Here is a 25,529-nt window from a genome sequence, read left to right as displayed (position 1 = left end):
TTTATAACTAGGATGACCAAGCAGGACATTTTTGAGAGTAAAATTAAACATTCTGTAAGAATAACAGGCTAATCCAAAGCTGTCCTGGGCAAGCCAACATTTATATAAAATGTCACATAACTAACTATTAAATAGAATGGTATTCTTACTGCGGAGCAAAGGAGTGGCCCTACATTTAGACATTTATTTTTCATATTTTAGCATAAGTCAAATTAATGTTTTTCATAAGTTCCTTTAATCAGATCTGAAGTACAGGAAAATATGAAATACAGGAAAAGTCTAGTTCTGTATTTATGAATCTCATGGTTTCTTTTTGTTATATTTTATAGAATAAAGGAATCCTTGCCATCTATTACATTCTAAGTTCTGCACAGTCATCCTTATCCTTACTCTGATCATTTGAGTTCCTCACATACCATATTGTTCTCTATTTGCTTGCACCTTGAAATTCTTTTTTGTCCCTACTTTGATTTTGCCTTTTCTTAGCTCATCAGTTTCTGTCTTTTTGTTTTGTTTAGTTTTGTATTACTTTGTCTACTTCTGTCACAGTCCGTCTTCAAAGCTCAGGGCTTCTGCTTTCTTGTGACTGTCTTTTCATCTATTTTCCTCATTTTTTGCTGCACTGCTCCTCATCTCTGAGTCTAGGATGGTATCCGTCTTTATCACACCCACTGCCTCCTCCACATTTTTAATCTAATTGTTACATCTCCACCTCCAATATCGGTCCCTAAAAATAGTGAAACCTAAGCATCCTCTATCAGGCCACATCTTGTTCACTGTCTTCCATAATGTTTTCATTAGACCCAACGGTAACCTGTAGGCCATCAGCCCAGGCTCACTGGGTCAGACCATTGACCTCTGCTCTCAATACTCATTTCTAACCTTGAACATAGTCATTCCCTCTCTTAAATTTCCTAGTTGATTCTCCAGTTTCTTACCTGCTTTTGCCAGCCCCTCATCACAGTCAAGACCTTCAGCCTGAGTTTCTCCCACGTCTCTGCTTGTATGTCAGTGTTGGGAGAAAAGCTAAGTGCTTTAGGTCTTCTCTGTCTTCTTAACCCTGATTCTGCCTCAACTCCAGGCACAAAGTCTCATAAATAACCTCAAAGTCTTTACCTTTCCCCAAAGTAATGCTCTCCATTCTTCCATCTTCTTTCACAAGTACCTTCCATTTGGAGATGAACAAATAAATATAGACCTTATGTTCTTTTCCACAATTGGTATAAAAGAAGAGATCACTTCCTTAGATGAAAGAGTTAATGCTCTGCCTTTTATGTATTTAGTCTCCCAGTAGGAATACACCTGAGATTTAACATAGTATAATCAGTGGCCACATTACTAACCACTTGGGACATTATCCTGATAGCTTTGCACTGACCAAGAATAGTCCTTCTAGAAAATTTTAACACTTCAAAAGCTCTACTTATTTCAGACTAGCAGAAGAATACTTATTAAAGAACCAAAAATATCACTTTGAAGCTAATCGTTTTAGCCTCTACTCCACATGGAAAGTTCTTGATTTTTTTCTAGTAGCAATGTGGTTCTCTTCAATTACTCACTTCCTCTTAGAGACTTCTCTTAACTTTTTGGAAAAGTCAATTCCAGATTGTCTTCAGGAGAGCTTTGGCATTCCTTACAAGATCCGAGTTAAATTGGTTTTTTTAAAAAAGTAATATTTGATATGACTAATACTAGGAAATGTAATTATTGTTTTGTTCTTTGTGTCACACACTTTGTCAGACATTTGAAAGATTATCATCTGCTGACTGGAGATTTTTTTTTTAAGATAACTATTTATTTAGAGTGATTGCTTGTTTTGTTCTCAAAGCTGCTTCTTACCAGAAAGCTATTAGAGCAAATCATCCTTTAATAATATAAAAACCTGCTGTGGAGTTGTTAGATTTGTGTTTATGGTACAACAATTCTTGCTAATTAAAATAATTTTGGTTATAATAAGAGAGATGTGAATAGCATTATTTACTGAACTTTTTAAAGAATGCCAAGATCTACAGGAGACAAGAGTAAAAGAAGGAGGATAATGGTATAAATTGAAAAAAAAAAATTATGTTTTATTTGACTTAATATCAGTGTCTCAAAGTTGGAAGAGTCTTCAGATTGAAGAACGGACATCTGTTAGGTAATGGGCAGAAAGTACATTTGATAGCAGATCCTTAGGCTTCAAGCCCAAGTACCATTTCAACAGCCACACTTGCTAGGTTGGTCCATTATTACCAAAGCCCTGTCTAGCTAATCAGCTTTAAAACGTTTTTAGAATTCCTGGTCTTTCCTCCTTAGAAAAGCCTGTCACTCCCGCAAGTCAACAGATTTATTCCCTCATCACTGATTTCCCCTTCTTCCACACACCAACTAGCATCAAATAAAACAGTAACAATAAATAGTGATAGTAGTTCAAGTGTCTCCAGCAGAGATTTCATAATGCACAATGATTTGTTCACTAAACGTGTCTTTTTTGGAGACTGACAACATTATGCTTTTACTAGAACCCAACTTCATTTATATTCACTTTTATGTTGACTAAGTTCAGTGAGGACTTATGTGCTTTATAATGTGGTGAAGAAGTAGCTTTGGATGCTTATGAGTATGCCTTTAAAATGCCAGCCTAGGCCAGGATCAGTGGTTCATGCCTGTAATCCCAGCACTTTGGGAGGCCGAGGCAGGTGAATCACTTGAGGTCAGGAGTTCAAGACCAGCCTAGGCATCATGGCAAAGCCCCATCTCTACTAAAAATCCTTAGTTTGGTGTGGTGGTGCACACTTGTAATCCCAGTTACTCAGGAGGCTGAGGCAGGAGAATCACTTGAACTCGGGAGGCGGAGGTTGCCGTGAGCTGAGATTGCACCACTGCACTCCAGCCTGGGTGACAGAGTGAGACTCTGTCTAAAAATAAAATAGCCAACATAATGTGTCCAGGTAAGTAAAAGTTGAGTTTTTGTTAAAAACATTTTAGAGATGTTTCCTAAGATCTAAATACTTCTTAGGAAACAAAATATTTTCAGTAAGCATGTTTCTATAATAATAATTTGAAATAAAATCTCTTAGTCCCTTTATGTTTTGGACATAAACTAGAAACATTTGAAGTCCAACACGTAGGAAATGCAGAATAACATCTTAAAAATAAAGAGCCTTTTTATTTATCCTCCTTCACATTCTTTTACATTGCTTTTACTCATCCTTACCTGTATGTCTTAGACACTTTTTGCTTTTTTTTTTTTTTTTCTCTTTTTTGAGACGGAGTCTTGCTCTGTCACCAGGCTGCAGTGCAGTGGCATGATCTTGGCTCACTGCAGCCTCTGCCTCCTTGGTTCAAGCAATTCTTCTGCCTCAGCCTCCCAAGTAGCTGGGATTACAGGTGTGTGCCACCACACCCAGCTAATTTTTGTATTTTTAGTAGAGATGGGGTTTCACCATGTTGGCCAGGATGGTCTCGATCTTTTGACCTCGTGATCCACCCACCCTGGCCTCCCAAAGTGCTGGGATTACAGGCATGAGCCACCGTGCCCAGCTGAGACTTTTTTCTTTAGAACAAAATATCTTTGAAATTTAAAATGAAAGAAACTGTCCTTTGAATATAAATCAACAAAGTTAATAAATGGGTTAATCTGTTACATATTCTTAATATTTTTTAGTTGAACAGGCTGATTGTTCATTGACATTTAAACTAACAAAAAATCATAAAAAGTAAAGAAATAGGAATCAGGGATAATAACCTGATAATAACAAGGGGGCCAGGCGCAGTGGCTCAAGCTTGTAATCCCAGCACTTTGGGAGGCCGAGACAGGCGGATCACAAGGTCAGGAGATCGAGACCATCCTGGCTAACACGGTGAAACCCCGTCTCTACTAAAGAAAAATACAAAAAACTAGCCAGGTGTGGTGGCAGGCGCCTGTAGTCCCAGCTACTCGGGAGGCTGAGGCAGGAGAATGGTGTAAACCCGGGAGGTGGAGCTTGCAGTGAGCTGAGATCCGGCCACTGTGCTCCAGCCTGGGCGACACAGCGAGACTCGGTCTCAAAAAAATAAATAAATAAATAAATAAAATAAAAAATAACAAGATACCAACTTATCCAGTAATTGCTAGGAAATGACTGACACTGTCACTGACCCACCTTACTTCATTTTTAGAGATATTTACATGGAAAAATGCATCAGTTCTCTTGGCTTCACACATGGAACATTAGCAGAGTAAAAGGCAGATAATTGTAGGCCAGACTGTTGAGGAACTATCCATACCTGTACTCTTATTTTACAGAACTTCTATAAGACTGAACTGAACAAGGAGGAGATGTATATACGCTACATTCACAAACTCTATGATCTGCATCTCAAAGCACAGAACTTTACAGGTAATTCTGTCTTTTGGCTTAGATTGGGGAAGGGGCTGGTGTATTAAGCATGATCATTCCTACGCTTTTCATAATTTGAGTGGAAGACTCAAGCATTTCTACTTTAAAATTAAAATTTATTTTTAGTTGAATATTTCTGCAGATTCTATATATATCATATACATGATACATATAGGCACACATGTAGGTTGTTTGACTATATCTCTGCATACTTTTTCAGAGGTTGCTCTTGGGATTACAAAATAGATACATAACTTCTTATAGTCTGCTTATAGTTAAGATTTTACCACTTCAAGTTTGTATTAGTCTGTTTTCACACTGCTGATAAAGACATACCTGAGACTGGGTAATTTATAAAGAAAAAGAGGTTTAATGGACTTACAGTTCCACGTGGCTGGGGAGGCCTCACAATCATGGTGGAAGGCAAAAGGCACATCTTACATGGCAGCAGACAAGAGAGAGTTTGTGTAGGGTAACTCCCCCTTATAAAACCATCAGATCTTGTGAGACTTATTCACTATTATGACAGCAGCATGGGAAAGACCATCCCCCATGATTCAATTACCTCCCACCTGCTCCCTCCCATGACACATGGGAATTGTGGGAGCTACAATTGAAGATGAGATTTGGGTGGGAACACAGCCAAACCATATCAAAGTTAAATATGAGAATTTTACAACTATGTAGGTCTCATTATCCTTCCCACTGTATGTTGTAGTTGTCATATGTATTACATCTACATACATTGAAAGTCCCATCAAATGATGTCATAATTTTTGCCTTTCAATAGTCATACCTATTTTAACAAATTTAAGAGGATAAAAATACTTTATTCTATTTACTCAGATGTTTGCCATTTCTGTTCTTCTTTCTGCATTCATGAAGTTCCCAGGTTCCTTCTGTTATTATAATTTTTTGTTGAGCCTGAAGAGCTTGTTTTAGTATTTCTTTTAAAGCAGATGCAGTGGTGAAGAATCTTCTTAGTTTTCCTTCATCTAAGAATGTCTTTATTTCACCTTCATCCCTGAAGGATATGTTTGCTGGATACAGTATTGTAGGTGAACAGTTCTTTTGTTTCAGTACTTTAAAAATATAATTCCACTGTGTTCTGGCCTTAATGGTGTCTAACGAGAAATATGCAGTCATTTAAATTACTCACCTACGAGGCCGGACCTGATGGCTCACGCCTGTAATCCCATCACTTTGGGTGGCCAAGGCAGGTGGATCGCTTGAGCCCAGGAGTTATGGACCAGCCTGGAAAATGTGGCGAAACCCCTGTCTCCACCAAAAATACAAAAAATTAGCCAGGCATGGTGGTGTACATCTGTAGTCCCAGCTATTCGGGAGGCTGAGGTGGATCACTTGAGCCTGGGAGGCAGAGGCTGCAGTGAGCCAAAATCGCACCACTGCACTCCACCCTGGATGACAGAGCCAGACCCTGTCTCAAGAAATAATAAAAATAAATTACTCACCTACCTGAAATTTGTAACTTTTTTTGGTTATCTTCAGGACTTTATCTTTGGTTTTCAGTGGTTTGATTATTGTATGTATGGGCATGGTTTTCCTGTTTAGTTTAACTTGTTTGGGTTTGCTGAGTTTCTTGGATCTGTACATTTATTTCCTTTACCAAATTCGGGAAGTTCCCAAGTGTTATATCCTTAAATATATTTCTCTACCAGTTCTTCTCCTCATTTTGAGGACTGTAATGGCATTAATGTTGGGCCTTTTGATATTGTTCCATAGGTTCCTGGAACTCTGTTCATTTTTGTTCAACTTTTCTTCTTCCTTTTTTTTCAGATCACTAATGTCTATTGATTTAAGTCCACTGATTTTCTTCTGTCACTTCATTCAGCTATTGAGCCTTTCCAGTGAAATGTTTATTTTTGTTATTGCATTATTCAGTTCTAAAATTTCCATGTAGTTATTTTCTTTTTACAACTTCAATTTCTTTGCAAAGAATGTCTATCTTTTTATTTATTCAAAAATGTTCACCTTTACTTCGTGGAGCATGGTTATAATAACTACCTCATAGTCTTTGGCTATAATTCTAACATCTGCATCTAGTTGGGGTTGGCATCTTTTCATTGCTTTTGCCCTTTGAGAGTTGTTTAGTTTTTTAAAAGTCAGATAATTTTGGATTATATTCTAGACCTTTTGAATATTATGTTCTAGGACTCTGGATTCTGTTAAAATCTTTAGGAAGACATTAACTTTTTAAATTTTAACAGATAGAAGTCCTTGTTATATTGATCCATTGGTTTGTTCTACACTTGTGCACCTTGGAGATGAGTCTGACTTCATATACAGAATTTAGCATCCCTTTCTTGAGCTCCCTCCCCTCTGTGATCCTCCCCATTCTTCCTGTCTCCCAAGAACTTCCTTTCCTAGTACTCTGGCTATATAGCCAAGGCTTGATCCTCTTCATGCCATGATGCTCTCTCTGCAATTGGTCTCTCTGTGGGCAAAGCAGTGAAAGAAAAGAGCTCATAGAAGGCACTACTGCCACTGCCACTGCACTCACTGCCACCCCTGCATTGTGTAGCTTTGTTTCTGAAACTCAGAGTGAGGCCAGAAATTTCTACAGAGCTTCACCCCACAGGGGACCTTCTACCCGGTACTCCGACTAAAGGAACTTTTCTTGGAGCTTTTTCTGTCTGTTCCCATTTGCAGTTCCAGGAAACAGGAAAGTCTAAGCCAGGAGATATGGAAGGCGAAAAATAAAAACAGAATTAACTATGGTATGTCATTCTTTGAGTATTAGTTTTTTTCCTCAGTCCACCTGCTCTTACTTACTTTTCAGAGTCCTCCAATAGTTGTGTTATATAGTCTCTCCAGGCTGTTTAGTTGTAATCAGTGGGAGAGAGAGGATGTACTCCATCTTAAGCAGAACCCTTTAATTAGATTTGGGAACTACAAATCTTGGTCTTTTGCCACACTGTTCTTCCAAGGAACTCCTGAATCATGGCTCCTCCCCCAGCTTTAAAAGAGTAAGGGAATCCTTTCTGAAATGGTACTTGTGTTCCTAGAATTTACACATTCCTCTAGCTGAGGTTCCACTGTCTCAATTAGTAACATCACTGTTTACTCAGTCAGAAGACCCTGGTGTATCTTTGACTTTTCTAGCCTCCCTCAAATAATCATTCATGAAGTTCTATTAATTCTGTTTCCTAGAAATCTCAAAACCATTTCCTTTTCACTATTCCCATCTTCACTGCCTCAGTTAGACCTTCGTCATTTCTCACCTGACTGCCTCTGGACTATCACCAGTTACTCTTTGGGACAGGAGTCAGCAAACTACAACCTACAGGCTAGCTACCTTATTTTGTAAGGGAAGTTTTATAACAGCTCACCCATGCCCACTTGTTTATGTACTGTCTGTTTCTGCTTTTGCACCACAGTGGCAGAACTGAGTAGTGGAGACAAAGACCACAGCCTAAATTATTTACTGTCTGGCCCTTTAAGAAAAAGTTTGCCAACTCCTTCCCTAGACAGCACTCTCTTGTCAGTGTATGTGTTCTACAAAATAAACTACAAATTCTTTATTCAAGGTCTGTTGTAATTGAACCAACGCCTGTCTATTCAGCCTCATCTTACCACTTGTACCACATACCCTCCTTTCATCCTTCAGGATCAGCTCCTTCGCCTTCTTTTCCATGCAGCCATCCCCCTCCTGAAGTTCTTTTTCTTCTCTTTCTCTCACCATCTCCATGCCCCACAATCCTCCCGTAGGCTGAGTGATTTTTCCCATCTCTTTTTTCCCATTGCATTTTTTCCAGATTTGTTTTGTTTTGTTTTGTTTTTGAGACAGAGTCTCATTCTGTCGCCCAGGCTGGAGTAGAGTGGTGTGATCTCGGCTCACTGCCACTTTCGCCTCCTAGGTTCAAGCGATTCTCCTGCCTCAGACTCCTGAGCAGCTGAGATTACAGGTGCCTGCCACCGTGCCTGGCTAAAGTTTTTTGTATTTTTAGTAGAGACATGTTGGCCAGGCTGATCTCAAACTCCTGGCCTCAGGTGATGCACCTGCCTCAGCCTCCGAAAGTGCTGGGATTATAGGTGTGAGCTACCATGCCCGGCCCCAGATTTCTATTAAAGTACATATCAAACTGGTTTTTTTAAATTAATAATTGCATATTATGTGATTATATATTATATATTGTGTATGTACATGCATGCATGTATATATGGATAATCTTCAGTTAAAGGGTCCTTTGAGTACAGTAATGATGTTTTCTTTTCTTTTTTTGAGACAGGGTTTGACTCTGTTGCCCAGGCTGGAATGTAGTGGCACGATCTCGGCTCTCTGCAGCCTCTGCCTCCCAAGCCCAAGCAATCCTCCCACCTCAGCCTCCCAAGTAGTTGGGACCACAGGCACATGCCACTACAGCCAGCTAATTTTTTTTTTTTTTGGTAGAGACAGGGTTTTGTCATATTGCCCAGGCTAGTCTCGAACTCCTGAGCTCAGAAGATCCACACGCTTTGGCCTCCCAAAGTCCTGGGATTACAGGTGTGAGCCACCGCACCTAGCCCACAGTGATGTTTTTCTTACTTTAGTCTTCTCAGTTCTTAGAATAGTGCCTAGCAATGTGAGATTTAAATAAATGCATCACAAATTAATGTACCCTTTAATTATTAAATATTAACACCTGATTAGCAGATTTTCTTTCTCAATATTGGTAATTCTCAATTCAAAAAGAAAAAAAAGAAGTAAACTTTTAAAAAATTTTAAAGTTCATAAAAAAAACGCAGAAGGGAAGTAAGGATAAGCTACTCCAGATATATAATAGATATATTTTGGTTCTCTGAAATAAAGTCCAAATTTGTCTGATTATATTTCAAAAACGGGTAAATCCCATTTGTTTACTCAACTTGCAGTCTTTATGTTCCCCAAAGTCATAAGAAATCAGTTCTTTTCCCATGTAACATTTTATTCTTCTCTCTTATATCTTCATTTCTGTACTTGGAGACAGTGAAATTGATGGGGAACTTTTCTGTCTTTCTAGGATTCTGTTTAAGTGACTTAACCCTTTTCCAGCCTTTTGTGACAGCATCCTCCATTCCTAATTCATCTCTATTCTTCTCTCTCTCTCTTTTTTTTTTTTTTTTTTTTGCATATTGGTGTCCTTATAATACGCTTCTCAAAATGGTAGAATGGGATTAATAAAAATTTACTACTGCTTCCTCTAGACACATTTTTTTCTTCAGATACATGTTGTCATTTTCCCAAATCAAATTCTGAAACAGGTGTAATTTGTCTTCACATCTTTTCCATGCCATCGCTCAGTCATTTGTCAGTTTCATCTGATTGCCTGCTAATGCCTTCTTTTCCCAGGCTTTCCCAGGGCACCTCACCCACACCTGGCATTCCACCCATCCCAGGACCTTACAAGGGCAAGCTGATTGGGAAAACATTTGGGGACTGGAGACCTTCATTGCTGTTTTTGATTTGAGGGGGGGATTGTTTTTGTTTTTGAGACAGAGTTTCACTCTTGTTGCCCAGGCTGGAGTGCAATAGCGCAATCTCAGCTCACTGCAGCCTCCACCTCCTGGGTTCAAGTGATTCTCCTGCCTCAGCCTCCCGAGTAGCTGGGATTACAGGCGCCCACCACCATCCTAGCTAACTTTTTGTATTTTTAGTAGAGACAGGGTTTCACTATGTTGGCCAGGCTGGTCTCAAACTCCTGACCTCAGGTGATCCACCTGCCTTGGCCTCCCAAAATGCTGGGATTATAGGTGTGAACCACTGTGCCTGGCCTCTTTTTGTTTTTTAATTCTGCATAACATAAAATTTACCATCTTAACCATTTAACTGTACAGTTCAGTGATATTAAGTATAGTTACACTGTTGTGCTACCATTACCACCATCCACCTCCAGAACTTTAACTTTGTTTGAGATGGGGGTCTCACTGTATCACTCAGATTGGTCTTGAACTCACATAATCCTCATGACTCAGCCTCCCAAGCATCTGGGACTACAGGGGTGTGTCACCACACCTAGCTAATTTTAAAACAAATTTTTTTAGAGACGAGGACTCACTGTGTTGCCAAGGCTGATCTTGAACTCTTGGCCTCAGCCTCCTGGGTACCTGAGACTACAGGGGCAGAACTATTCTCATCTTCCCAAACTAAAACTCTGTACCCATTGAACACTAACTCCCCGTTCCTCTTACCCCTGGCCACTACTATTCTACTTTCTGTCTCTGTAAATTTGACTTTCATCACCCTTGAAGTCATCACTGCCTGTAGGTAGCTGTGGGAAGGACATCACTCAGTCTTCCTAATCCTTTGAAATGATCAGTTAGTCTCTGGGGTATTTTCTGAGTACTCACATGTTGGCAGATACACAAAAGAAATTTGAGTGACAAAGAAGATGACCTGAGCCGGGTCATTGAGAGAAAGTAGGCGTTATTTCTGCTAAAGGGGAAAGAAAGTCTTGCAGGCGCAAGCTGTGAGGCCCTTAGGTGTGAATCAGAGAGGTATGTGAGAGGAAGCACAGCTTGTTTGGATGACAAGAGCAAAGAGTGTGGATGCGAGAACAAAAATACACGTAGAGTTTCCTTAGATACTTAGCATTTATTACAATGATACATGGGGAATTAAACATCAGGAGATCATCTCAGGGATGTCAGAGAAAACTAGATGCCTATTAAAATAACAGCACTCTTCTGAGGATCTGGTTATTATAATTCTTGTGCAATCAGAGCAGTCTTCCATGGCTACCTATGTTATGGTGATTCAGCTCTGTGTCTGCATCCACCAGTTAACTGACACCCTTTTTAGTGGCTGCTTTCTCTGTCCATCTTACATTCAATCCCATAAAGAAAGAGACCAACAAGAGTGCATGCAACAGAAGGCATCCCTGTCCCTGTCGGGCAGCTTTCTTGTGCCCAGCTGCCTCTGGACCACAGTGCATCTTGCTCATTCCTGGAAAGTGGATACTGGAGTCCGGGGGGTCCAACTATGAGGACTGGAGCCTCAGCAGCTACTGAAGCTTCTTAAAAGAGTTGGAGGTGGGCTCTTTCATACCTGTACTACATGGAGAGCCAATGGGAAAATGGGGATAGAGACTGGTAAGAACCAGATCATGAGCAACCTTCTCTGTCACTGTAGGAGACCTAAATTTATTGTTTGAGCTACTGAGAGTCATTGACTGGTTTTAACCAGGGAAGCAACATCATCATTTATTTGCATTGAAAGAAGTTCATATTGGTAACTGCAAACTGAGTGGAGGGGGATAAGAGACTGCTGGTGGATTAGGAAAGCTTTCACAATAGTAATTGACCAGGAGATTGTATAAGCTCACCAAATGTAACTGAAGAGAAAAAAGACCAGAGCCTGTGATAGGGGCCCTGGCCCTTCTTATTGCAACTATCTTTTTTACATGGAGATGGCCACATCATAGCATTATAACTTAGCATGTTACTTTAGGGCTTTATGTGTAGTTACCCTAAAGGCAAATAAATGAAGAAAAGGAATTACCATTGTTGATACCATCTGAAAAGCTACCATTATGTCTTTTGAGAAACCTATGAGGTGGAGTTAAATGGACGAATAACCTAAGTATTTGTCCATTTTATTCAATTTAGTAATTGAGTTGGCTATTATGACATTAGAGGAAAAATTATTATAGTCCTTTATCAGTGACAATTCTGGTCCCTATTCTTGATCTATTTGGCTATATTTACAGTTCAGGAAAAGGAGAGACCTGCAGAATGGCAAGTATTCTGTCAAATACACTATCTGCCAACTATACTTAAATTCATAAGTCACCTTTTCCACTTATGTGTATATGGAAAAATCACCCCTTGTTTCTGCAGGAAATTCAACCATGTCAAGCACGTAATGATATCAGTAGTCTTTACAGAAGATTTGTGGGGCCATCTGGGGCAAGGTGGTCATGTCACACAGCCTGCAACAGTTCATTCTCTCTCACACACACAAATACACCCACACACCGACATACTCCCCCTACTCCTCATCCAGCATTTCCACCCTCTCCAATTCCTACCCTGTTGCTAGATTTTTTTCTTTCTTTTTCTTTTTCTTTTTCTTTTTTTTTTTTTTTTTTTTGTCTTCACTCAGCTTCTCTCTGGCTTCTTTGCCCCTTGTAAATTCTGCCTCCACTCTGATCCCCGCTCCTCACCAGTTTCAATTTTTCAGCCCTTTATTATTCCAAAGAATTTGCCATTTTTTGTTTCCTAAGCCTGCTCTTTGGAAGATGCTCATAGTCCCCAAGGAACTTACTAGTGAACTCTCCCAGCAAACAAAGGCCTGTCTCCCCACATCTTTGAACCAGCAACAGCAAGATATCCTTACACATTTTTATTATGCTGTAGCATACAGACATTTTAGGGAAAACAAAAACAAAAGGCAAAAACAGAAACAGAAATTACAGGGAAACAAAAGATGAAGTACAGATCTCTGAGAAGCCCAAGTCCATCATCCAGGGGAAGTCCTCGTTCATTACCCTACTGCTGCATATATTCTGGACATTTTTCTGCTATATCACGAAGTTTAGAAAATAGTATTTTTTTCCCAGTTTGTCGGAAACTGGCCACATTTGAAGGAATGTGGCTTGGGGTCCTGTCTCAATCATTGCCTTCCCACGTGACTTGCAGAAGCTGCATATACCCTCCTCTTATATGATGAGCTACTGGAATGGTCTGATCGGCCCCTCAGGGAGTTCCTGACCTACCCCATGCAAACAGAATGGCAGCGCAAAGAGCACCTGCACCTCACCATCATCCAGAACTTTGACAGAGGCAAAGTAAGTGGCCCTGCCCCACCTGGGGTCCCTCCTGGGGGGGTGGTGTTGATGTCCCTTTCCCTTTCATTTCTAGTGTATGAATGCCCACCTCCTTGAGCAGAGATCCTCACATTTTAACGTATATTAGAAACACCCAAGAGCTTGTTAAAATGAGGATTCCTAGGCCCCACTCCTAGCCATTCTGATTCGTTTTGATTTTGAATCAGCCATTCTGATTCATGCCTTATCTGGCATGAGGCTGGGGAATCTGTGATTTTAACAAGGACCCTAGGAGAGTCCAATGTGCGTGACCTTTTATTACACTTTGATAAACAAGGATTTAGAGATTTTGATCGCCAGTAACATAGTCCATTCCTGGCTGCTTTAGCAAAATACCCTAGACTGGGTAGCTTATAAACAACAGAAATTTATTTCTCACAGTTCTGAAGGCTGAGAAGTTCAAGATCAAGGCCCTGGCAGATACAGTGTCTGGTGAGGGCCATCTTGCTGTGTCTTCACATGGTGAAAGGGACTGGCTAACTCTCTGGGGCCTCTTTTATAAGGGCACTAATGCCAATCATGAGGGCTCCACCCTCATGACCTAATCACTTCCAAAGACCCCATTTCCTAATACCATCCCATGGGGGTTAGGATTTCAACATACAAATTTGTAGGAGACCCAAATGTGCAGACTGTAGCACACAGGTATTATATTCTCTGAAAAACCATTATCACCCTTCACAGTCTCCCGAAATTGGCATGCATTCTGCCCCATTCTACTTTAAGGTAAAATATATGAAACTTAATTTGTTTAAAGAATTTTGTGGCATCCCATCATATACTTAAGAGATGCCTTGGGGTGTTGAAAAAACCTCACTGACCTCATAAAGCAATTCAGTACATCACCTCCCTCCACTTCCTCCCCCTCTTCAAGGGCTTGTAGTCCTCTTTTAAAAAATTCATGAATCTGACCACCATTGTTTATTGGATTTGAACACTTGGATGCTTTGGTGGTACATGTCTTAGACTCAAATATATCTTCCAGATTGCGAAGGTTAAACAGAAAATTAAAATACAACCAATGGCTGTAATTCTTTTACAAAATATAATTGGGTACACGTAAAAATTTGATGCAAGGAAATTGCTTCTTTCACATCTTCCTTTATTATTTATCTAGCTACACTGACATACCATTACATGAATACCAAAAGAAATGTTTTTGTGCCCTCCTGCTGTAAAGTTTCCACCTGTGGGATAAGGTGGTACAAACTCTCTGGATTCATGTATTGGTCCATCCCCAGGAGTTTGTGCTAGATCAGGGGTTGCAAACTATGGTCCACAGGTCACATGACTCACTGCCTGTTTCTGTGCAGCCCCAAAGCTACAAATCTCTTTTACGTTTTTAAATGTTTGAAAGAAATCAAAGGAATCATAACATTTTGGGACATGTGAAAATGATATGAAATGCATGTTTTATTGGCCCTAAATTCTTATTGGAACACAGCCATGCTTAATTGTGTCTATGACTGCTTTGGTGCTATAACAGCAGAATTGAGTAATTGTGACAAAGACTATATGGTCCTCAAAGACTAAAGTGTTGACTTTCTGGCCCTTTGCAGAAAATGTTTGCTGACACCTATACTAGATCAAAGACTTTTATACATTTCTGCTGAGAGTAACCAGCTGGGTTAGACCTCTCACAATTTGCAAGCACAACTAAGCCAAGCAAGAAATCCAGGGTACCAGTCACAGATAATTGGGCCTTAGGGGTCAGTGGTAATTCTCTCCTCTGCCTGTTTATATCCATCTACTCGGCCATTGTGGAACTGTAGTTATTTCAAGATGATTCTGGAATGACAGCAAAAAATATTGTTCATGCACCAAATATTAATGACTGTTGTGGTAGATTATCGTTTCCAGCATTCAAAGGATTTTTAATAATTTACATTTTAATTACATGGTGTTTTCAAGCTTAAAGTCTCAATGATATGATTAAAGGTATGTTATAAAGATTAAGGAGTGGCCAGGTGCGGTGGCTCACACCTGTAATCCCAGCACTTTGGGAGGCCAAGGTGGGCGGGTCATGGGGTCAGGAGATCAAGACCATTCTGGTCAACATGGTGAAACCCCATCTCTACTAAAAATACAAGAATTAGCTGGGTATGGTGGTGCCTGCCTGTAATCCCAGTTACTTAGGAGGCTGAGGCAGGAGAATCGCTTGGACCAGGGAGGCAGAGGTTGCAGTGAGCCGAGTTGAGCAACTCCAGCCTGGTGACAGAGCGAGACTCCGTCTCAAAAAAAAAAAAAAAAAGATTAAGGAGTAAGGCTTGGTGCTCTGAACACACTCATGTTCTGACTTTTGGGTAGAAGTAAGTGGATGTTGTCGGATGGTTCCATTGATCTCATTCATTTGTCCACAGTGTTGGGAGAATGGCATTATCTTGTGCCGGAAGATTGCAGAGCAGTATGAGAGTTACTATGACTACAGAAACCTGAGCAAGATGCGGGTAAGGTGCCTGACTGCATCCTGATCAGGCCATAGCCTCCCTTTGTGATTAGCTTTCCAGTGTGGTTCTATGAAATTAACTCTGTGGTCTTGCAGAAACGTTTTTTAAGATAAATCCTCTGAAGCATACTTAGCTATTTATACAGAGAAATAGCAAATTGATTTGTGTAATGCTTTTATTTAATATAAAAAAGTGAGCGCTTGATCTGTTTAATACACCATATATGAAATATACAGTCTAATCCAGGATTAACACTTTTAGTTTATTGTGGAAAATCTCCACCCTGTTTGAAGAGTTTCCACTTACACATGTTTCTGTAACAATATACCATTCTTAGTCCCATAATCTGCAAATCTGTGGGAATGGCTGACCTATTTCTAAATAATTTAGGGCCAAATTCTGTACGCGTCACCTCTCTTTAGCTTCAGCAATGTGTTTTTATTTGCGGGACTTAGATCGAGATTTTAGCACCTAAGAGCTCAAGGAGTTGAGTACTCTGTTTCTCTGAACCAGATGTTTCATACCTGCTTTGCTCTGAGGTTCAGACAAGTCCTCCTTGCCCTCCAAGTCCTTACTCTTGAGCAGCATGAACGTTTGTGTCATCTTGTAATACACAAGATCCTGCTGAGTGTGTCAGTTCCTCGGGGTTTCTAAAGTAGGATCATCAGTTTTTATACATTAAAAAAAGATTACAATACTGCCTTTTAATTTTGAGGTAGCCATTTAAGAGATAATACCATAAACCTGTAACAGCTCATAAAATCCCTTACACCCCAACAAGGAATTTATTCAACTGGCAGGAACTGACTCTGTCCTTTTGGCACAGTATTTCATGTCAGCAGTTCATCGATACTTCTCCTAACATGAAAATGAAAGAGAAAAACCCTGTTTTAACTTCAGTCCATCATGTTGACTCTGGCAGGCACTGCAGTTTTATATAAAAACATTGATGTTCATCTCTTGGCATCCTGTTCCTGTGACGAGAAGCGAGGTGATGATGTTTACTTGTGAGAGCCCTTGGGTGCCATAGTCACTAAGATTTTTATAAACCCAAAGCATTATACTTCATGCCAACTGCTCTTTGGGGTGCTGTTACTAGAGGGGGGATAGAGGAGGAATCTTCAAGTGTAATATTAGTCTTTCTCTGGAAACCCTGGGGATGATAATGCCATGAATGGGAAACCATAAGCTTTATATGCTTCATAGTTTCAACATTGTCAGGCGCACTTAAGAGCTTTCGACCCAGACAGCACTTTGCACTATGGGTCTCCTTTGGTTTGGTTTGTTGTTTTATCCTTGCCCAACCTGTGCAAGATTGCACCTTCCAAATGTCCTGAATTACCATAGGCAGGTGGAGGCAAACCCACAGGTAAGTACATCTGGCACGAGAATTCTCTAGAAAAGTTTTGCCTCTAATAATTCACGTTAATTTCTACTTAATTGTGAAGAAAATATTTTTCTTGATAGACTACATGCGTAGAAATAATTTTTCTCTTGGGATAACATGTGATAATACACTTGATCCTTTAAAGCAGGGGTAAGCAAACTACAGCCTTTGGGCCTAGCAGAATTAAATAGTTGTGAAGGGACAATATGGCCTGCAAAATATAAAACAGTCTCTGGACATTTATAGAGGAAATTTGCCAATCCCCAACTTAAAGCATCAAAAAGAAAGTCAGACCTTCTTTTCAGCAAACTCAATTAAAATAAAGTTCTCCTTTATATAAAAGAGAAATCTTATTCTCTAACTTTGATAGAAACGAAAGATGAGATAAAATGCTTAGAACTTTTCTGTGCTTTCTAGATGATGGAAGCCTCTTTGTATGACAAAATTATGGACCAGCAACGTCTTGAACCAGAGTTCTTCAGAGTTGGATTTTATGGAAAAAAATTTCCATTTTTCTTAAGAGTAAGTAATATACTATTTAATTTTGCTTTCATAGTTCTCATATAGATATCCCAATCAAGAAAACTAAGCTGTTAGTGACATTTTATATGACAGGTAGTAATATGCATGAGACTTTCTTTAAACTTTTACTTTGCTGACATTATATTAATCTAGAATGCCTTGTTTTAAATAATTTCTGAGATAGCAATCAACCCCTTCCTAAATTTAGTATATTTTGTGAGCAATCTTTGATAATAATAGTTTCCCTTATATGATACCCACTATTTTAATTCAGTCTGCAATTCCCATCAAGTTAGTATTAGGAAAAAAAATGGCGGGGCACTGCAGGAGGCTGGGAGTTGCAGAGTATCGAAAGCAATGCAGTTTCACATCACGTGAAAACCCTACCTCCAGCACCATGTAAAGAGTGTTGTTTGGCCATTTTGATGAATTTGTAAAAAGATAAATGTCACCCAGCAAAGAGACCCAATTTATTGCTAGTATAAACTCCATTTCTACAAAGGGAAAACCTTTAGACATTCTAAGATACCTACAAGATAATAAAATATTCAACTCCATTCTTTTCATTTTTCACATTCTGCCAAGTAGTGTCTTCTAGGCTTGAATATTTATTGGACACTTCAGTATATACACCTTCCTTGTGTAAAAACATTGCTTAAAAGAACAAATGTAATTCCCAAGCAACTAAGGAAACGTATCTGGGATAATTTTAAAATTGAATCAATTTGTTACAACTTTAGTTCTCAATATACAAATATTTTGATGTTTGTTTTTACCTAAATCTTGCCTGTCAGCACATATGACAGGATACTAGGATGGGTGTGCTTGGAGAAGAAGAGAAAGATTTCACTTTATTGTTTGTTTAATAATCATTATCTGCCTTTCAGAATGAAAAAGACAGATAGGTAGATCCCAAAATATCCAATACAGGTTCATTTTAGTATCACATGGAACAAATGTTGTCTTTAGTCAATTGAAATGACCGTGCATTTGGGTGCTACACAGACATAATGTGCAATCTCCTTGTTGCATTAAAACACAGTATAGTGGGCGGTCACAAAGCTGACTCTGCAGGTGGGCCTGCCTAAAAATGGAGGAAATCTTGATTCCTGATAAAAAACGTCAGTAAGTGGGCACAGTGGCACGCTGTAATCCCAAGAACTTGGGAGGCTGAGATAGGAATATCACTTGAACCTGGTTCCAGACCAGTCTGGACAACAGAGCGAGACTCCCAAAAAAATGAAAATTAAAAAATGGCAGAGTCAGAATACATGTTGAATTTAAAAGACTAAGTTTTGGAGGTGTAGCTGGTCCCAAGCTGTTATGAGCAACCCCGCTAAGGACTGCAGATGGCCTGGATCCAGGTTCTGAGTGGAGCGGCACAGTCTAGAGCTGTAGCCGCACAGAGGGCTGGGGATTGCACAGCAGGGTCCAGATGCTTCTCTGCCTCAGTAGGTCATCTCCCTCTGTTGGCACAGACAGACATGACACTGTTGGCAGAGTCACATCTGAAAGATTATAATTAAAAGTATAAAGTTTAAAAAAGCTAGAAGTAGTTTAAGAGTCATAATTTTAAAGAGAGTTTAGCAAATTGGAAAACTGCATTAGCTAATAGAATAAATTTTGTTAAAAAGTCAATTAGAATAAATCAATCTTCTATATCATCCTTCTTTTAAAAATAGCTTTCCTGGGTATAAATGGCATTTGCTTCAAAATGAAAGAGAAGGGTCCCCCTCTATTGGTTTCTAAAGGGCACTACACTCTTCAGAATCCCGGAGCCTGACCTTTTTTCTTAAGGAATCAGATTCTAGTCTGTTCTTGGATTTAAAAGCAAACAAATATCAACATTAAAAACTTCCTTTTGGCCAGGCACAGTAGCTCGCACCTGTAATCCCAGCACTTTGGGAGGCCAAGGCAAGAGAATTGCTTGAGGCCAGAAGTCTTTTGTTGTTTGATCAATTTCCAAGACAATTTTTAGAACTCAAATACATTTATACAATGTTATGATCTAAGTAGGGATTTTTCCCCTCATGGAAAACAGGTTACTTTTGGCTGGGCACAGTAGCTCACGCCTATAATCACAGCACTTTGGGAGGCCAAGGCCAGAGGATCACTTGAGCCCAGGAGTTCAAGACCAGCCTGAACAACATAGTGAGACCGTGTCTCTACTAAAAATAATAAAAAAGTAGTTTGGTGGTATGCGCCTCTAGTTCCAGCTTCTTGGGAGACTGAGGCAGGAGGATTGCTTGAGCTCAGGAGTCAAAGCTTCAGTATGCTGTGATTGAGCCAGTGCACTCCAGCCTGGGTGACAGTGAGACCCTGTCTCCAAAAAAAAAAAAAAGAAAAGAAAATGGGTTAAAGAATACTAACATAGAAGTTCTACTTCTATATACATGCTTAAGAAAATTGAAAATACATATTCACACAAATACTTGTACCTGAATCTTCATAGCAGCATTATTCATAATAGCCAAAACATAGAAACTGCCCAAATGTCTATTAACTGATGAATGGGTAAACAAAATACAGCATGTCTATGCAATGATACTTAGCAATAAAAAGAAAAGAAATACTTATATGTGCTACAAAATGGATGAACTTTAACAATACTATGTTAAGTAAAAGCTAGTCACAAAAGGCCAGCACATTGTATAATTCTATAACAGGCAAATCCATACAAACAGAAAGTCGTTTTGTGATTGGCTGGGGGAAGGGGAAAATAGGAAGTAACTGCTAATGAGTATAGGGTTTCTTTTTGATAATGATGAAAAGATTCTGAAATTAAATTTTGTTAATGTTTGCACAACTTTATAAATATACTAAAAACCACTGAATTGCACATTTTTAAAAAGTGGATTTTGTTTTATGTGAATTATATCTCAATAAAGCTATGTTTTTCTCAGAAAAAAAAAGAGTACTGATAAGGAAGATGCTTTATTTCTTGGAGTCCCAAATATCAGCCAAAATTTCATTTTATTTTAAAATGGCTTCTTAATAGCATTGAACGCCTGTATTCTTAGAGCAAATGCCCCGATTTTTACAAACTGTTATGTATAAGCATTGTTTTAAAATATATATCATTTACTAGGATATTTGAATATTTATTTGGGGGCTCCTGTAATAGGCAGAGAGGGATGTATTGTCTTTTATTTTATCAAGCAAATTAATTATCTTTTGAGTAGAATTTTTAAAATACAGCATCAGATATTGTAACTTTTATCTAGAAAGTTTTAAATATAGAATTGTATGGGGTCCACAATTATAGGTAGAGTCTGCCTTAACCTTGTGTTTTTCAAAAGATCATGATTTATTTAGGGGTTTGTGGGGAATCGAGGTAGTTTATCCAGCTCAGTTCCTGCTGCATTTCCTCTGCCTGCCTGCAGCTGCCCTTTCCTTGCGGAAGAACTAAGCCTCTGCCCATGACTTGTTTCTTACTCCCTCACTGTGGCCTGCAGTTCCTCTTTACAGCATTTTACATAAGAACCTCATAGAGCTGGACAACATGGAAAACCCTGGGCCTCAGCTCTCTAGGCCCCAAACTGATCTCCCCTTAACTTGACGATCTCCAAGGCCTGAGATCCCGCAAGCTTTCTTGGTCTTGGTAGCTCCTAGGCATTTTTCCTGCGTACACTAGGCCGTGTTCAGTTTAGAAAGAGCCCAAGGTCTGGACTCAGACCAGAATTTCAATCTAGTACACGTGGACAAAGTATTTCCAGACATTAAGCCGTGGCCAGGCGTGGTGGCTCACGCCTGTAATCCCAGCACTTTGGGAGGCCAAAGCAGGCAGATCACCTGAGGCCAGGTGTTCAAGGCCAGCCTGGCCAACACAGTGAAACCCGATCTCTACTAAAAGTACAAAAATTAGCTGGACATGGTAGTGCATACCTGTCATTCCAGCTACTTGGGAGGCTGAGGCAGAAGAATTGCTTGAAGTTGGGAGATGGAGGTTGCAGTAAGCCGAGATAATACCACTGCACTCCAGCTGGGGCAACAGAGTGAGACTCCATCTCAAAAAAAAAAAAAGACTTTCAGCCCTGGTTCCCCAATTATAAAATGGGGTGGGGTAGGGGACAGTGACTACCTGTCAAGCTTGTATGAGTTGAATGACACATGCAGTGTGCTTCGTCAATGACTGTGCTCTATTACAACTTCATTACCATTAAAATGTCAGATCCATCATTATCTAATCAGATCATTCAGGTACTTTTGGGAAACCTTCCCATCTTTCCAGCTGTCTTAACCTACCTCAGAAATAACCTTCACCATTCTTCCTGAAGGAGAGCATCATGAATGGCAGAATACTCATACACACACACACACACACACACACACACACACACACACACACACACAAAAAGCAGACAACAAATTTACTTTTCCTCCACGTTGTAAAATTACCCATGTGAATTTCATATGTATTTTATAAAAATAATCTTTACACATGTGCTCATTAACATTTAGAGGGAATACAAGTGTTTCGTTTTTATACTTTGGTGCTCTGAGAATCCTCTTTGCGCCTCATGCAAGTGAACCAGAAAGAGTGAGGCATTCTATTGGGTCTTATGAAATGCAGTAGAGAGTGAACTCTTGATCTTTATCTGCATTTTTAACAATTGGGCAAACTTTTCAGATTGTTCCAACATATTTTTTGTTAGAGTGTCTTGGTATGAGGCGTGTGGTCAGTTACTGCCAGTGTCATGTTTTTTGACTTTGTCTGTAATCCACTCCGTTATATAGCCCTAATTTCTTTTTTGCTTTCATCTCCAGAATAAGGAGTTTGTGTGTCGAGGGCATGACTACGAGAGGCTGGAAGCCTTCCAACAGAGAATGCTGAACGAGTTCCCCCACGCCATCGCCATGCAGCATGCCAACCAGCCCGATGAGACCATTTTCCAGGCAGAAGCTCAGTGTATCCGCACCTACAAGGGCTGGACTCAGTGAGATTGCACTGGCTCTTAGCTGCAGAGCATTTTCATGCAAGGTTGTTCAGCCACCAGTCCCTTTTCAACAGCCACATCCTTACTGCTCCCTTTTTTCCATCGTCTTAATTTTAGCTTAACTCCTTCTGAATAGAACTTAATTGTTCTATTTATTATGATGATGTCAGTTGAAAGAACTCTCTTGAAAGAATTTTTCCCTTTTAATTAAACCTCTTGAATAGCTCACCCTGCCTTTAAAGCTCCTTTCTAGTGATTTCCTTTAGAATAAATTTCCTTTGACATATCCTGTGGAAACTGCTTAAGTTCAAGAAAATCATAGTATTATGCTTACTGGCTCATATTATTTGCCCCTCCCCCCACCCTGATAATTTTTTTCTAGAATGAGGAATGCACGAGAAAGAGCTACTCCAGTATCTTTCGGGGGCTTTTAGCTATGGCATCCTGAACAGCCTTTAATCATTGTTGTATAATTCATACTCTTATTGTCTTAACACAAACAACTGAGCTGAAATTATATAGGTATTAGAGACAAAGGCAGTTCACCCCAGCACTCTTTTCTGAACCCCTCTGCCTTTTCCTGAAACTGATGGTCTTAAAAAACACCTAAAACTTCCACTGACAATTGTGAATACCATCTCAAAGCAGAAACCAAAATGCAAGACATGCAAGAAAGCACATAGGAAAAATATTTTGCTATCTTTCTTTAGATAAGAAGAGAAGGAAGTAAATATACAAGTTAATATGATACCCCTTTAATGTAATTTTTAAAAATATAAACTATAACTAAACACCCTGCATATGAATACAAGATTTAGGAGAGAAGTTATCACAGATGTGGGAAGGCTAGGGACACAGAAAATCACACAGATAGGTGGAAGTCACTGTCAATGTTCTAGTTTCTGTCTTTGGTCATGGTTGCATAGGTATTTACATGTTATTATCAGCAAACAATAAATTTAAATGGCTCATGCACAGACTAAGATATGTCTCATGAACAAGGATTAGGATTATCCTGAGTACCTAAGGCCCAAACCATTCACGTCTACGTACACACACACAGACACACACACACACACACAAATTAGTGATATCTAAATTCAGAGGTCATGAAAATTTTAAGTCATGGAAATTTCAAGCTGATACTTCACCTACCTAGAACTAGTTCAAGACCTGTAGTTTGAGACATGATTTGCTAGAACTGAGTTCTTGGCATCTTCTTGGTAATTTTTTAAATGACTTCAACTGAAATGGAAACAGAAGATTCTTACCCATCCTCTTCTCTCTGCCATGGTTCAGCCCGAGCCAGACTTCCATGGATTGCCAAGTCAGGTTCTCTCCTTGACTCGTTAATCCTAGATTTGCAGATATATGCTGTGACCCCCATTCCGGAGAGCCAGGAGGTCCTGCAGAGAGAGGGCGTTCCGGACAACATCAAAAGTTTCTATAAAGTGAATCACATCTGGAAATTCCGCTATGACCGACCATTTCACAAAGGCACAAAAGATAAAGAGAATGAATTCAAGGTACCATGCAATTCTTATTACATGCTAACTCCTCAGATAGACTGCGAGCCCCTTGGGGTGCAACCCTTGGTAAATATTCACTCAGAATAGTGTCAAGTGACAGAAACAGAAGGGACTATATAAATCATTTAGTCTAGTGGTTCTGCAGCTCCACGTGTATCAGAGTGACATGGAGTGCTCCCTAACAAGCAGATTTCTGGTGCCCAGCTCAGGAATTCTGAATCAGTTGGTCTGGGAGGAGGTCCTAAAATCAGCTTTTTTGGAACAATTCTAATGCTGGTGGTTCTTAGACCAGTCTTTGAGAACTCCTGGCTGAAGTCAGTCCTCTCATTCATTTATGTTGAACCAACTGTGGGAACCTTGGGATGTTTATTTTCACATAAAGTTCAATTAATAAAGAATACATAAGGAACAGAGAAAAGGAGGTCCTAAAGACAGAGAACAGTTGGGTAGACTGCTGGTACGGTGGGTAAGTTATGTGCCATCTTTTGCTGCTTGTTCTTGGGGGAACAGTGTGTAATCAGAACTTCTCAGGACTCCGAGTAAAAGCAAATCTTGGATTCTTTGCCTGTGTTGAGTTCTCTGCTCTCAGTAGTTCCAACATACCTTCCTACTTCAGCACCCTCTCTGCCAGAAAGGGGCAAGGTTTCTCATAGCCCCACTGCAGAAAAGGGGCAAGATTGTTCACTAGATAAATTAGAGTCTGCCCCTTTCTTTGCAAACAATGATATAGTGAAACCCCCCCCCAGTTTATTTCGTACCTAAACGAAGAATGCAAAATTAGCTTATTTTTGTGAGTTAATTGGCTTACCATTTTTCATCACAGATGTTCCCTGCTTAAGCTAGGAAACATGTTCCTAACATGATTGTCTCATGTTAACTCACTTGGTCAGCTCTGCCTGTGTCTGTTCCCAGTACTCCCGGAAGTATTTCTAGGAATCATTCGCAACCCAGAGGAGATCAGAAGGGGAAGGTTTTGCAGAGTTATGACAGGATTGAATAAAGAGCAGTCCCTTGTGCCCGGAGATTTAATGGGCTAAATACCAAGGCAAGGAGCCCACTGGAAAACAACAATGGGATAGTACTAAAAAGATCCATGATCATTTTCTTGTTTTTTTCTGGAAACTTACATTTTTCTTTGTGCCTTCCAAAATCAATTAAAGATATAGCCAGTTGATGATACAGTTCTTCTTGCAGTTGCTTTTAGTTAAAACATAGTCAGAAATCCACTGAAATCAGGCAATTGACTTGTTCAAAGTCACCTTCTAGTTACTGGTAGCCCCAGTCCTAGAACTCACATTTTGTGACTCCTTCATTGTTTTTTCCACCATACTACATTTCCTTGTGGTTGTCACTTTAAATCTGTATCAGTAGTGCAGCAATCTCCCTAAAAAGCAATAATAATAAATCTGGCTCCTGATTCCTGTGCTTTATAGCCCTCAGAATCTGGCTCCAAACTGCCCCTCCAGAAGCCTCATCTCCACCACAACCTACTCACCCCTCCTCCCTCTCAGCCTCCGCGACACTCGGCTTCTTTCTTCCTCT

At 39.7% G+C, this 25,529-nt stretch overlaps 1 protein-coding gene and 1 long non-coding RNA gene across 10 annotated transcripts in view; one reads left to right on the top strand and one right to left on the bottom strand.

The window, feature by feature from the left end:
- DOCK4 (dedicator of cytokinesis 4) overlaps nt 1-25,529 on the top strand; it is a 473,807-nt gene that overhangs the window by 416,100 nt on the left and 32,178 nt on the right. For 7 of the 9 annotated variants that reach the window (XM_074035823.1, XM_074035824.1, XM_045387474.2 and 4 more), the window contains 6 exons: nt 4,268-4,361; nt 12,978-13,126; nt 15,526-15,612; nt 17,417-17,521; nt 22,289-22,430; nt 23,818-23,984. In XM_074035823.1, coding sequence (XP_073891924.1) covers nt 4,268-4,361; nt 12,978-13,126; nt 15,526-15,612; nt 17,417-17,521; nt 22,289-22,430; nt 23,818-23,984 — 744 coding nt within the window. Of the gene's footprint in view, nt 1-4,267; nt 4,362-12,977; nt 13,127-15,525; nt 15,613-17,416; nt 17,522-22,288; nt 22,431-23,817; nt 23,985-25,529 lie in introns of those variants that run through there. The other 2 variants (XR_012432797.1, XR_012432796.1) reach the window with 1 other exon arrangement.
- LOC141409919 (uncharacterized) lies at nt 15,773-23,864 on the bottom strand. The gene is made up of 2 exons (XR_012432800.1): nt 23,730-23,864; nt 15,773-19,840 (listed from the first exon to the last, which is right to left on the bottom strand). It is a non-coding gene; the product is annotated as an uncharacterized lncRNA (long non-coding RNA).

This window comes from Macaca fascicularis, chromosome 3 (genome assembly GCF_037993035.2).
Source record: "Macaca fascicularis isolate 582-1 chromosome 3, T2T-MFA8v1.1".
Lineage (NCBI taxonomy): Eukaryota > Metazoa > Chordata > Mammalia > Primates > Cercopithecidae > Macaca > Macaca fascicularis.
Note: the sequence above shows the minus strand (reverse complement) of the source record. Positions and strands in the feature narration are given on the sequence as shown.